At 25.0% G+C, this 13,326-nt stretch overlaps 1 protein-coding gene across 1 annotated transcript; it reads left to right on the forward strand.

Annotated features, from left to right (window-relative positions):
- The first annotated feature begins 2,841 nt into the window (after positions 1-2,841).
- LOC145831940 (uncharacterized) lies at positions 2,842-4,527 on the forward strand. Its single transcript, XM_082939293.1, has 3 exons — positions 2,842-3,351; positions 3,548-3,641; positions 4,111-4,527. The coding sequence occupies exons 1-3, from the start codon at positions 2,952-2,954 to the stop codon at positions 4,310-4,312; spliced, it is 696 nt and encodes a 231-aa protein (XP_082795419.1). The 5' UTR covers positions 2,842-2,951; the 3' UTR covers positions 4,313-4,527.
- Positions 4,528-13,326: the final 8,799 nt, after the last annotated feature.

A 13,326-nucleotide genomic window follows, 5' to 3' on the forward strand; every position in this document is an offset into this window, starting at 1 on the left:
ATCTTCTCCAAATTTTCACTGAACTTCCGTTACTAAAATTTAAATAGATTGAATGCAGGATTTTATTTTATTTATAAAAATAGCAAAATAGATATATAAAAATCCACCTACTTTTTTTGTTTTTTATCTATAATTTTAGTATGAGTCATTGTTTATTTTTAAATATTTCTTAATTTGCATCATTCAAAGTCACTATAAAAAAATGATTTCTGATAGTTTAAAGGTTTCTAGTTTAAAACATGAAGGAGAAGATAGATTTTTAATGAAATAGTCTTTTTTAGCGTTTTTTGTATATGTTTGTATCAGAAACTTTTTACAAAAATTAAATTATCTCAACAACTAAAAAATATTTTTTAATTCTATAAAAACTAGCTTGTAGTATGTAGTTGAAAGCTTTCATGTAAAAATTTTTTTTTTAATGTTTGATTTTCCCTATGCCCTTAAGCTTATTTTGTTATTGCAAGTTTGGTAAAAGCTTAAGTTAGATTTTCATTAAGCCTGGGTATCTTGTGTTTAAATTTATTTAAACAAACAAAAAATTGAAATTTTTAGTTCTAACAAATTTAATTTTGAAACCTTGAACTACGAAGGATCATTACTTCTGGCTTACATTTAGAGCTTAGAAAAACATTTTTAGAAAAGCAATTTGATATAGCTCAAAAATCATAAAAATCAAGAAATAACATAGAAATTTGTCTTTTTTGTAAAGTGCTGGGCCAACCTTTAAATTTATATACAATATTTACAAATATATTGGCTTAATGTTTAATAATGAATTCATTATTGTAATTATCTTAGAAGTTCAAGTGTTTGATATAATTTTCAATGAACTGGTTATCATCTTTTTTTGTCCAGTACAACAGATTGCAGTAGTTTTAGCTTTCATACATGCAGTTTTGCAACACACTCAGGATAACTCGGGCTAGTTTGATTTTTTTAACAACTCAAGTTAACTCAAGCAAGTTAAGAATTTAAAAAAAAACTCATGATTTAATTTTCTGGAAATCTTAGGTATAGATCTGAGATCTAGTTTAAGCTTAAATATGTTGATATTTTATAACTAATTTTGTTGATAATCTTGTATTTTATTATTTTTGTTTTTTATATTTGAAAACACTTAGTACGACTTCAGACAGTTTAAGGTCACAAAAGACAGTTTTTTTACTCAAAAAGTGGTAACCCCAAAAAGTGGTTGTATATGATAAAGGAATATAATGACTATGAGTCATTTTTAAACATAAAACTAAAAGTTAGTTTTTAGATCTTAGTTTTTAAATTAAGGTTGCCACACACCAAGGATACTGAGTTATACTCAAGATAACTAAGAACATTTTTTTTAAACTCATACTGACTCAGGATAACTCAGCCTAGTTTTTTATCTCAGGATAACTCATGCCAGTTTGTATTTTTTGTAAAAAACTCAAAATAGTTATAATAATTTTGAATATCTTAGTCATTTTTTAGATCTCTAATGAGATTTTGTGGTTTCAGTTTTGAAATATTTTTGATATTTTAAAATTATATAAGAAACCGCTTGGTTAATGTCATAGCAGTTTTTTGCAACTATGCCTGCATGATGAGTCCTAAAAAAGACGAAACTGGTCGTAGGTTGTCTTGGATGCTGTTATTGTTGGTCGTGCAGTGAAGTCATTGTTTATTATGATATTTTATAACAAATTTCTTATTTGGTTATGACAAGATTTATAAATAATTCTCAAATTGGTCCAGGACACAGTCAATTGTTTTTACTTGTGATTTTTTTTCCTGCGTCAATAGTTACAAAAAAATAAATAAACAATGGTTTAAAAATATTGTTTTTGAATGTTTTACTTAGGTTTTGTTAAAAAAAATAGTTATTTTTATTCATCGATAATACAATTTCTTTAAAATAATAAGTTTGTAAAATACAGTTTCTTATTAATATAGGTTTTTGTAATTACTGTAAGTATTGTTTAAAAAAGTTTTTATTCTTATTTCGCCGATAGCAGTAATAATTTATTAACAATAACTTACATCAAACAGTTCTTTACTTAGACAGTTTTTAATTTAAAGTTTATATCGGTAAAGTGTTTGTTTTTGTATTCATTTCATTTGGATTTAATTTTACATACAAAAATATCATTATAATGTAAAAAATTGTCTAGCTTTAAAAAATTTGATTTTATACACAGTTTTGAACTACTATGTCATAATATATCTTTATTTACTTAGTTGCATGAATGTGTTTTAGTTCTGCTAGTTTAAAGTTCACTTATGAAGGACTGTTGTCCGGAATCGATTTGAACTTGTATGCAATAAACTTGTGGATTTTTAAACCATCGTTTATTTATTTTTTTTGTAATTTTTTGGTTATGAAAAGTTAAATGTAATATTAAAATAATTTATTTAAGACTTTTTTCAGGATTATAAAAAACTCAGGACAACTTAGGACAGTAAAGATCTCTAAGGGTATTTTTTGCCACTTACAACAGGTTTATGCAATTATAATTTTAATTAAACTTTAATATAGTTGCTTAAAATTGGTTTTATCTTATTATTTACATTTCTATTTTCTAATTTTGTTGCACAACTTTGTAAGTATCCTAAAACTAAAGTAACAACCAGATTAACAGAATAATTTAGTAAACTTTGATTCTTACTTTTGCAATATACTTTTCTTATTAATATTAGCACAATTTTTTCAACAATAATTTATTTAAGTAGCTTATATATTTCAAACATTTAGTATATCAAACTAATTTTCTTAACATTTTGAACACATTGGTTGTTTAAAGAAATCTTATATCAAAAACCAAATGTAATTAATATTATTTAATTCTACAGAACTTATTGTTAAGAAGATCAAAAGTAAAAAAATAACTTTGATCAACTGTTGAACCTGAGACACTAACCATTGAAGCTTAAACAAAATTTAATTATCAGTTAATTACCAAACATTTAGAATTTTAAAAATGGCTGACATAAGGCTATCAACTTTTGTTGGAGAAACGCCCACAGGCGAAACTCTCCGATTGCTGACACCTGAAAAATATGCTCAACTTCAAGACCATTGTAAGGAGCTTCAGTTTCTTGTTGGAAAAACACCTCGGTCAACTTCAGGAGCAGAGACACTTCAATTCAGTGCAATTGACAAGCCAGCTCAGCCTTCAGTCCCTGGTCAACTGTTTCAAACAGGGGAATCTCCCCAACTCGCAACTGACAAACAGAACCAGATGATGGAAACAATCACCAAGTTGTCAGACATGGAGGGCCTTGCGGTTTCTGTGGGTAAAACTATGACTGGCACCGTAGTGAGCGGGCTGGGGTTCCTTGCCGGTGGTTTAGTTGGAGGGCGCTATGGAGCAATGCTAGGTTAGATATTAGGTATTGAGAATATTTATTTGAAGATATTACTACACTTTATAATATAACTTGGTTTGTCTTTTACATTATAAAACTCCTAATCTGAATTTTAGAATTAAATTTTTATTTTTGTTTCTATAAGTCTATTTACATTTAACAAAACTATTTCAAATTTTACTAACTTTAGTTTGATAAACTTTACTAGGTAGTGCAGCTGCAGGCTTGGCAATAACAGGTGTTTGGTCGCGTGAAAAACATGAATCACTGATTGATGTCATAAAGAAACTTCCCAGTAAAAAGTTTGTTATTTTACTTTTGTTTAAAATTCAAGTTTTATTAATCTAGATACTATTTGTGCAAATTTTTTAATCTACTTATTGTAAAACATTTCCTTTTTATTTGTATCAAGGCCGTAGTGGGGTCCAAATTTTTTTACATACAAAATTTAGCATTAACTTTTATTTCAAGCTTAATGTATAAGCTATAATTTACTGTTTATAAAATTCGAGATATAGTCTGTTTTGTAAACATTATCATAAACATTATAATGGAAATATCAGTACAATTGAAATAGAAAAAGCATTGTTTTTTTTTTCAAATCTAAATTTAGAAGGACTCAAGTTTAAAATAATTGTTCCTTGCATACTTATAAAAACTATAATGTATACTTTTTAAATAAAAAAGTATTTTTTTCAAAACTAAAACAGCTGTATAACAAATATTTTCTGTTATAACTAAATTCTACTTCACAAACAAACTATATAACAGAAAATCAGAGCTACTCTTCCTATTGTGGGAAGCAATCAGGCCACTGTTAGTTGAATTCGCATTTGAACAAGGAGCCAGAATTGTACATTTGCTGAGTAATTCACAATTCAAACAGAAACTTGTGAAAAGTATTAAGGCTTGTTGTAAGATAGTAGCTAATCTGACAGTTGTTAAAATTAATAACAAAATAAAAGTTTCTTAAAACTGCTGTTTGAAGTCTTTTAGTTGGACTCTAATTTAAATTTGTGTTAAAAAATATTTCTGTCTCGAAAAAATCATTACTATTTTTTCGTTAAACTATATTTTCAATGTCTTTTTTATTTGAGAGAGATTTTTCTGTACTCAAAGTGCTGTAACTTGCTATTTAGTTCCTTTTTCACGTTTTGATTATTAAAACTTTTTATTATTAAAAGTTAGCTGAGCACTTATAAATGCCAAGTTATCTGCCTTTTTTTTAATTTAAATTTTTCCAATCACTAAAAGTTATAATCATTTTAATTGTACCCATTTCTTCAATGAAGTTTGCATTGTTTTAAAAAGATAGACTTTAGATGCATTTTCTCTATATGTTGTTTTTATACTAAGTGCTCTTTGTATTTTAATGTTTTAATCAAATAATACTTTTCTGAAATTTAAGCGTTGTGTTCTGTATCAAAAAAATTGCAAAAATTTTATTTTAATTCGGTCTCATTATTTTGGTATTTTTAGGTACATAAGCTTTTTTTTTTAATTTTGCGTTCATACTAATTTTTTTTAATACCTCCAAAACTCAATGCTAGTTTTATGTAACTCAGGTTAGTTTTTGGTCACTTAGGCAGACTTTTTTGATTTGAAGAGTTGCAACCCTGTTTATCATCTTTATCTTATATTTATTATATATCTTATATTATATGTTGATCTTATATCATCTACATATACTGAATGCATTGAGATTTTTTCAAGTTTAGTTATTAACCCTTACTTTTAAAAAACTAAACATTGAAAAAAATTTAATTTGAAATGTAATATTATATTTTATTAAAATGTTCTTTTTTTTGGTAAAGTTGCAAGGGTCTATATATAAAAGTTTCCAAAAAAACTAAATGAAAATAACATTTTTACTATAAAATTAACCTCACCGTTAATAAATGTTCTATTTTTTAGAACTTTTTGTGCTCACTTTTAAAATACTTTTGTCAAATCGATTATCTAAATATACTAGGGTTGTCAAAAAACTATGTTTACATGTAAAGTAACAAAGTTCCAATTAGATACAATAAATCTATCTTAGAATTAATTGTTTTTTTGTATCACTAATTTTTTTCTTTAAAAGTACCATAAAGTATGTATTTAATGTTTAACTATTTAAGACAGTTTTTTACCTTAAATTTATACTAATAATAAAGCAAAAAATTTGTTCTTTCAAAAACCTGGAAGAAATTTTCGAAAAGTTATTGGCAAACATGATTGAGGTTAATCTGGAACCAGATAGGAACTTTTTCTAAATCAAGTTCCGGTCAGAACCGGATTCAAATATAAATTTTAATCAAAATGTGGTTAGATTCATAGGTTAAAAAATATGGCCGGATCCGGTAGAACACCACCTCAAAACCGTGTAAGCTTGAATATAAAATTTTACAAAATAAAAACTTTTAATGTGTATAGAAAAATAATGTTTTCAATGGAATATTTCCAAAGTGAAAACTGCGTAAAGTGTTACATGTTCAATTGTTTTAATAATTTAATGAAACTGTTGTAAAATATTTTAGTTAACGTGTTATAAATCTTGTTTAAATTTTCAACAAAGGTTTTTTTTGTCGTTTTAACATGCTGAGCTAGCTTTTGTTCTACCTATAATAGTAATAAAGTTTAAATATTTAAATAGTTGTTTAGTGAACGACAAAAAACGCTCGTAAAGTTTGGTCCTAGGACCTGGTGCACGAAGAACCTTTCGGTTATCGAGTCGCACACCGCTTGGATACAGTTTAACGTCTTGTCCAGGACTAAAACTTTTTCAGTGAAGCGTATTAAAGTTATCCGAATTGATACTTATAATAAAGCAGTTAATGAAAGGTAAACAGGTTTTGAAACTATAAACTTAATAGAATAAATGAAATGGTGTTTTGAATACTTTTAACTCTGACTTTATGTTTAATCCGTTTTTATTAAGTATTTATATTGCATGACATGAAAAAAATTGAAATTGTTATTCAATGAAAAGATTTAAACACCTTCAAGTTTTTACAACCAGTTTTAAACAATCTGAGCAAAATTAATTTTAACTTTATTACCGTAGCACTGAAAAAGTTATTTTTACTGACAATTCGAACAACTTCTAACCAGTATTTATAAAAGTTACAAGCAGAGTAAAAACTTTAGAACACAATTATTTTGACTCAACTTAAATTGAGCTGCTAACAACTAAAGTAGAACAGAAACTTTTTCCATCCAGTTTAATTGAGAGTTAAAAAAGTTCCGTAAGTCTTTTTACCATTATTAAAAATATTCTTATCCTGATTATAATAATTAGAATGACTTATTTTATTGTAAAACAACCGTTTTACTAAAAAATGTTATATATTAAATATTCTTACACTTTTAATTAACCTTATACTGTTTATTGAACGACAAAAAAAAATTGCTCAAAATATTTGGTCCTAGGACACGGTGCTCCAAAAATTTTTCGGTTATCGAGTCGCACACCGCTTAGATACAGTTTAACGTATTGTACAGGACAACAACTACTTTGAATTTAACATGTTAGTTTTTACATGAATATTTTTATAAATGTGATAAAAATTCTCTGATTCTCTAAACAGTAAAGGTAAAACAACTCTTTTATACAATAAATTATAACTCTTTTGTATTAGAATTTATACTTAGTATGGACTATGGAATTTATTAACAACATATATCTGTTGAACATTTTTTATTTAATTATTTTCTTTTTTTAATTGTAAAAACTACTTCATTCATTTACACTGTTATAAAAGACTCTTTTATGTACCTAAATACTTTTCATATCTTGTAACTAATTATGTTTTGGTTTGCTCTACTTTATCTTTGTATTTTGGAAAAAAGCCTGTTTTTTTTAATTGAGCTAGTGTTAACTTTTAAAATACAAGCCTTTGTTTGCCCCAGTGTAAGTAAAACAAAACTCTAAGTCAAATTTGTTTGACTTATTTTATTTTTAAAACACTTTTTCATTACTAGATGTAAGTTCACTTACTCGTTTTTTTTTACTAATAATATTGATTCTTTTTAGTTTCAGCTGAAAAAGCTTTTCATATTTTTTAAAATGTATTTCTCAGATTTAACTTACAGTCAATCTGAGTGAAACTTGGTTTTATAAAAATTTATAAATTAACAAATCTCAGATGGGTGCACGACTATTCAAATTCGGACAATTCAAATTCCGACAATTCAAATTCTTAAAAAAAAAATTGAAAGGGCCACAACTAAAAAAGTAATGTATATTTGTCAAATATAAAAAATACATATGTAAGTCCTATTAATATCTTCAAGCAATTTTTTTCTTTTTGCAAAACATTGAATACTTTTTGGTATATGGTTTAAATAAAGTAAAAAACATAGTTATTTTTAGTAGTTTTAAAATATCTTAAAAAGTATTTAAGATTTTGCAAAAAATAAAAAGTGGCTTGTAAATATTAATAAGGTCTACATAAACATTTTTTATTTTTCTCAAATTTCAATTATTTTTTGAGATATAGTCTTCTAATTGTTTTTTTTTAAGAATTTGAGTTGTCGGAATTTGAATTGTCCGAATTTGAATTGTCATGTAACCATCTCAGATTGTTCCTCGTTTACTTTTTAGATTTTATACATAACTGAAAGTTTTGTAAACTGCAACAAATTTCAAAAACTACCTAGTATACAGTTATCACTTATAACAGATTTATTATAGAAAAACAAGCTTAAACACTAAAAACTTGTTTAACTTTATTTTAATCTCTTTTTTAAATTATTTAATTTATGTTACTTAACTTTAGCAATTTCCATTACATAAATAGCTAGAGTTTTATTGTTACAACTTTTTATAATGCATTGCAAGCAGCCTCCTTTTTTTTAGCAACTTCTTTCGAAAATTAACATTAATTTGTTGTATTATTTTTAGTTGTCAAGGTTTATAAATAGTTTTTCATAAATTGTTAATTCAATAAGAGCGTGATAGTTCTTAATTATTTTTTTCTGAAAATCCGTATAACAGTAATAAAAGAACCAACTATTTTTCGTGGAAACATTTTTTCATAGCAGTTTGCCTGTCAAGTGTTTTTTATCAGATAGAGAATTTTGGTTAATTTGTAGAAATCTCATAAGAATGCTAACTGACTAATATACTACACAGTTAAGTTGAAAATATTTGAATTATGCAAAACCTAACATACTTTATTTTACGGCAGTTGATTATTAAACCTGAAAAGGTTCCTATTTGCTACAAAACTAGATTCGTGCTTTTAATTTGTTACTTTTTACAAATTACAATAAACAAAAAAGTGTTAGTTTCTACTTGTGTTTTTTAATAAAGCAGTAAAGTAGAAATCATTCAAATTCAGCACACTATATATTTTTTCAGTTCGCCTATTTACTCTATTTATTGTAGTCTTAAAGTTATTCTGCTATTCACAGCTCTAATAAAACATAAATCGCTTCCATTTCATAATAAACTTTACAATACTTTTTTCTTTGGTACTTATTGTTGAAAACAAATAAGACAGCAAAAATATATCCAAAAAAAATTTTTGTTTTATTAGAAAAAAGAATGTTAACAGAAGCAGTAAAAACAAGTTTAAGTAAGTTTTAAATTTAAACAGACAAAAAGGTATATTTTGAAAAATACAAACCTTATACACGGTTAGCTTCTATTTAAAAACATTTCATTTCGAACCTAAATTGTAAAAACTAAGACTTTTGCTTCTATGTTATTCATGCATTTTTTGAAATAATAATTTTACTTTGTAAAGTTATTTTTTGCAAAAAACTTTTACGGCTTTTATTCAGTTAATTATACTTATTGACACTCTTTTCATAAAAACAAAATCGTAGTTTATTGAAACTTTTAGTTTATAAAATGTACATTCTGTAACTTGTACGTTAATCAACGTGTATTAACAAGTTTTCCAGATCTTACTTAGTATAGCTTTTAATTTATTTTTTTATTAACTTGAATTTTTATAGAATTTAAATTTTGTTGTAATTTTTAGTAAATATTAATAAATTTTCTTTAATAGATTTTTATCAAAAGCATAATATTACAATCTAAATTTTTTTATAGTTTTAAATGTAGTATGTAAATTTAAATTAAGGCTACACTAGTGCTTTTTTAACCTCATAATATAAATAAAATTAAAGTTTTTTCATAACGGAGTATATTAAAAAGCATCTTTGATTATTTATAACTAACCAAAAATATTAAAAAGAATGATTATACGATTTATTTATCTTGCCTAGCTTACATAATGTTACTAAAATACAAAGAAATATTTTTTTTTACTTTTTTTCAGATTTAAATAAGTATAAAAAATGATAATCATTTAGAATCAACATGTTTGCTATTAATAAACTTCTATAAGTATAAACAAAGTATTTCTTTTAAAGTTTTAAATAACACTTACACAAATTAATTTAAGTTTGCCTTTAGAAAAACATTGTTTAAGTATTATTTAAAGCAAAAAGATTAGGCATTTATCCCACTAAGATCTACTTGTTGTATATCAGTCTGTACTATACACTAGGTGTCGACAAACTGTTGCCCATGAAAATATCGGGCCAACGACGTTGTTTATAGCTTGAAAGCAACTTTGGCAAAATACGCAGGTTTGAGCGGTTTTAGAACAATTACTTACAAATATATCCTAACTCAATTTTTTGTAGGTAGACAGTAATGCTTATTAAATATGATTTTTTTACAATTGTTTTTTAGTTCTGTTAGTAGTTCTAAATTGCGCTATGTCGACACACAAACACTTTTTCCAACAAAGCCTTAAAACAAAAGTTTTTTCCAGTAAATCTAGCTGGTTACTCGTTAAAGGCCGCGGACCAGAACTATCACTAACAAACATAAAACTATAAAATTTAGAGGACTTTTACAGAGTTAAACATTAAAACTTTGAAATCAGTTGTCCAATGCATACTGCTTTAAATAAAAAAAGTTCACTAAACTATACAATAACTAGTCAATATTTATAATTATTGCTCACAAAAAAATCTAAAAACACTAACAATGCTTCAATTAGTTGGCGAGTAACTTGAAATAAAAAGAAAGTTTCTAAGTTTTTTGTCGTTTAATCCACCTTTTGTGATCATTTAAGTAATGTTAACTCTAAATTATACATAACTAAGTAAGTTTTTATAAATATACAAAATACTTTATTTTGTTATTCCACAACTGATTTTTAAATTACATATGTGTTATATACAATTTATATTACTTGTTGTACGTATGACTTCGAACTGTTAACACTTTTCCTAAAAAGCTTTTGTAACGATACTTTTGAAGAACAGATACAATAAAAAAGTTTCTATGAATTATTTAAGTTTGGTTATAACATGAAAAGTAAAAGTTAATCTCAAATTAATGAAGGAAAAAGTTTTATTAAATTTAATTATTAAAATATAGTGTACTGGACAAGATGTTAAAAGGCATACAAGTGGTGTGCGACTCGATAACCGAAAGGTTTTTTCGTGCACCAGGTCCTAGGACCAAATATTTTGAGTATTTATTTTGTTGTTCAATAAACATTAGTATTAATTTGTATAAATGTCAAAAAAAAAAAAAACAAGAAAAAAAATTGTGAAAATGATCGTAAACTAGATTCTGATCTTTAAATCGTAAAAATTCAAATAATATTACATAAAATCTTTAAACAGTTTATAGGTTTTAACAATATTTGGTTAATTAAAAAGTACATTAGTTCCTAACTATTCGAATCAAGTAATTTGAAATTATATTTTAGAATATCAAAGTCAGATATTTTTCACCAAATAAGAAACTTTATAAAAAAAATATTTTGTAAGCAAGCAAATCTAAACAAAACCACGGGTACTTTTAACTTCTTATCCAGGACAAATAAATTCTTCAACACTTAGCATTCATTTAACTTTCAACTGATTGTCGAAAAGTTGTATTTTTAAAAGCTGCTATAGCGAGCAGTTATAAAACTGTACTTCTAGTACTGCATTGCTTTTACATCGTGTTAAAGAGATTTTAAATGTACACTTTTAATGTTTTTAAGCAATCAAGCGTATATATCTGTTTATAAAAATAAAACTAATTAACTGGTTTGCTTTTTTCTAATGTGCTTTTGTTCGGGAAACCTTTATTTTTTGTATTTCTCAAAGTTTTCATCTGACTTCCATAAGTCAAGTGTATGAAATTAGGTTGTTGTACGAGGAAATGAAATGAAGTTATCTTTGTGCTTCGCTTATAAACTTTAATTTTTTTATGGTTTTTTTTTCTGCTATATGTATTAACTTTTTTTTACCTGTCTATTCTTAAATTAAAAGTTGTAAGTTTACTATTTTTTAACTGAACGTACAGAGTTTGAAACATAGTTTTATCTCAAAATAAAAAGTAAAATGATAGGTTGGTAACGACGCATCTGTTTCTTTCTTTTGATTAGAATTAAAAATGCAAAAAAGAACCTTAATTTAAGCAACAAAAGAGATGTTTAAAGTTTTTTTGAAAAATAATAGTTATTGCGATTCAAATTATTAAAATTTTAAAATAACACTTTTTTTTTCGTTTTGTGTATGCGTAACAACATTTATCTCGCCATGTAAATATAAATTGTAAAAACATCAATATAAACTTAATATTTCTAAAAAGAAAAAGCTCGCTTAAATTTTTACAAACAGATGATCTTAAAGTATAAAAAGTTACACAATGTATTTATAAAAACTTTACAGATTTAAATAAGAATTCTTTTAATTTAAAAAAAAACAATAGATTAACTTAAATCTTAACATAATATGTAAAAGATCTTTAAAATGCATAAAGTATATATTACTTTATCACCATATTTCAAGTAACTTTGAAAAAAAAAACATTTTAAGGCCAGGAGAAGAAAAAAAATTCAAGTCATCCTACTCATATCTATAATGAGTTAAAATTAAAAATATCTTATGTCTGAAGCCAAAAAACATTTTTTTAATGAAAATTTACATACCATCAAGTTCTATATTGTATAATTCGTTTTGCATACTTGTAAGTAGCTTAAAGGATTAACAAAGATAAAAAATAAAACAAATTAAAGCCTTATTAATGTCAATAACTAGACAACTTTTAAAAAGTTTAATTAAAACTATTTTTTTTTTAAATTACTTCTACTTATAAAAATTTACTACAATGACGTTTTTGATATATATATAACATAAAATAAAATTAACGCTAAGTATAATAGATATAACGGTTCAAAATATAGTTTTAATTGTTTGTTAACAAAAGATCCTAGTGAGGTAACTTCACTGGAATAAAAATAAAAACAAATTATACAGTAATCTTCCTTTATTGTACCAACATATGTTTCTGTGTGTCAACGAATCAACACACTTCAACTGGGTTCTGTAAAAAATAATTACTGTAATGAGAGAATAGAAGCATAGAATAGAATATGTGTATACATATTTTCATTAAAATAAGATATTTTCTACAGATAATAGTTATTAATAGGTAAAATACTTAATATTAAATCCGACTGTTATAAAACTATATAATATTTATGATTATTAAGTCTAAAATAAGTAAAGTAAGCTAAATTAAACAACAAAACAACAAATTATAATATAAACAAACAACTCACGTTAATGGGAAAGATAACTGATTCAAAATTTATTGTCGTTAACTAATGAAAAATATATATTCATTGCAACTAATAATTACGTCACAATGTAAACGAGGTTATTTAAACTATTTAATTTGTATTGCAAAGATCATTAATTTAGTTTTTATGTAATCTATTTTGAACAAAAATAAAACATTAACCATTAGATAGTTGATCAATAAAATTTAATAAAACTTAACGACGGTGAAGGCAGTAAGAGTCACAGAAACTCGATGTAACATGTATATTATATATTGAATGTTTGTAATGATTGAATCAAAGTTATATAGAGTTAGGAAGCAGATTTAGTTCAAATGTAAAAATCAAAATGAAAAAATTAAACTTTAAGAAAAAACCAAAACACAAAAAAACAAAATTGTTATTAGGCTTACGATGT

Source organism: Thalia democratica, chromosome 3, assembly GCF_965202585.1.
Source record: "Thalia democratica chromosome 3, ktThaDemo2.hap1.1, whole genome shotgun sequence".
Taxonomy (NCBI): domain Eukaryota; kingdom Metazoa; phylum Chordata; class Thaliacea; order Salpida; family Salpidae; genus Thalia; species Thalia democratica.

Coding starts and splice junctions, on each gene's coding strand:
- LOC145831940 (XM_082939293.1), top strand. CDS start 2,952: ATGGCTGACATAAGGCTATCAACTTTTGTTGGAGAAACGCCCACAGGC. Junction 3,352..3,547: donor GCGCTATGGAGCAATGCTAG/GTTAGATATTAG, acceptor AAACTTTACTAG/GTAGTGCAGCTGCAGGCTTG. Junction 3,642..4,110: donor AAGAAACTTCCCAGTAAAAA/GTTTGTTATTTT, acceptor ACTATATAACAG/AAAATCAGAGCTACTCTTCC.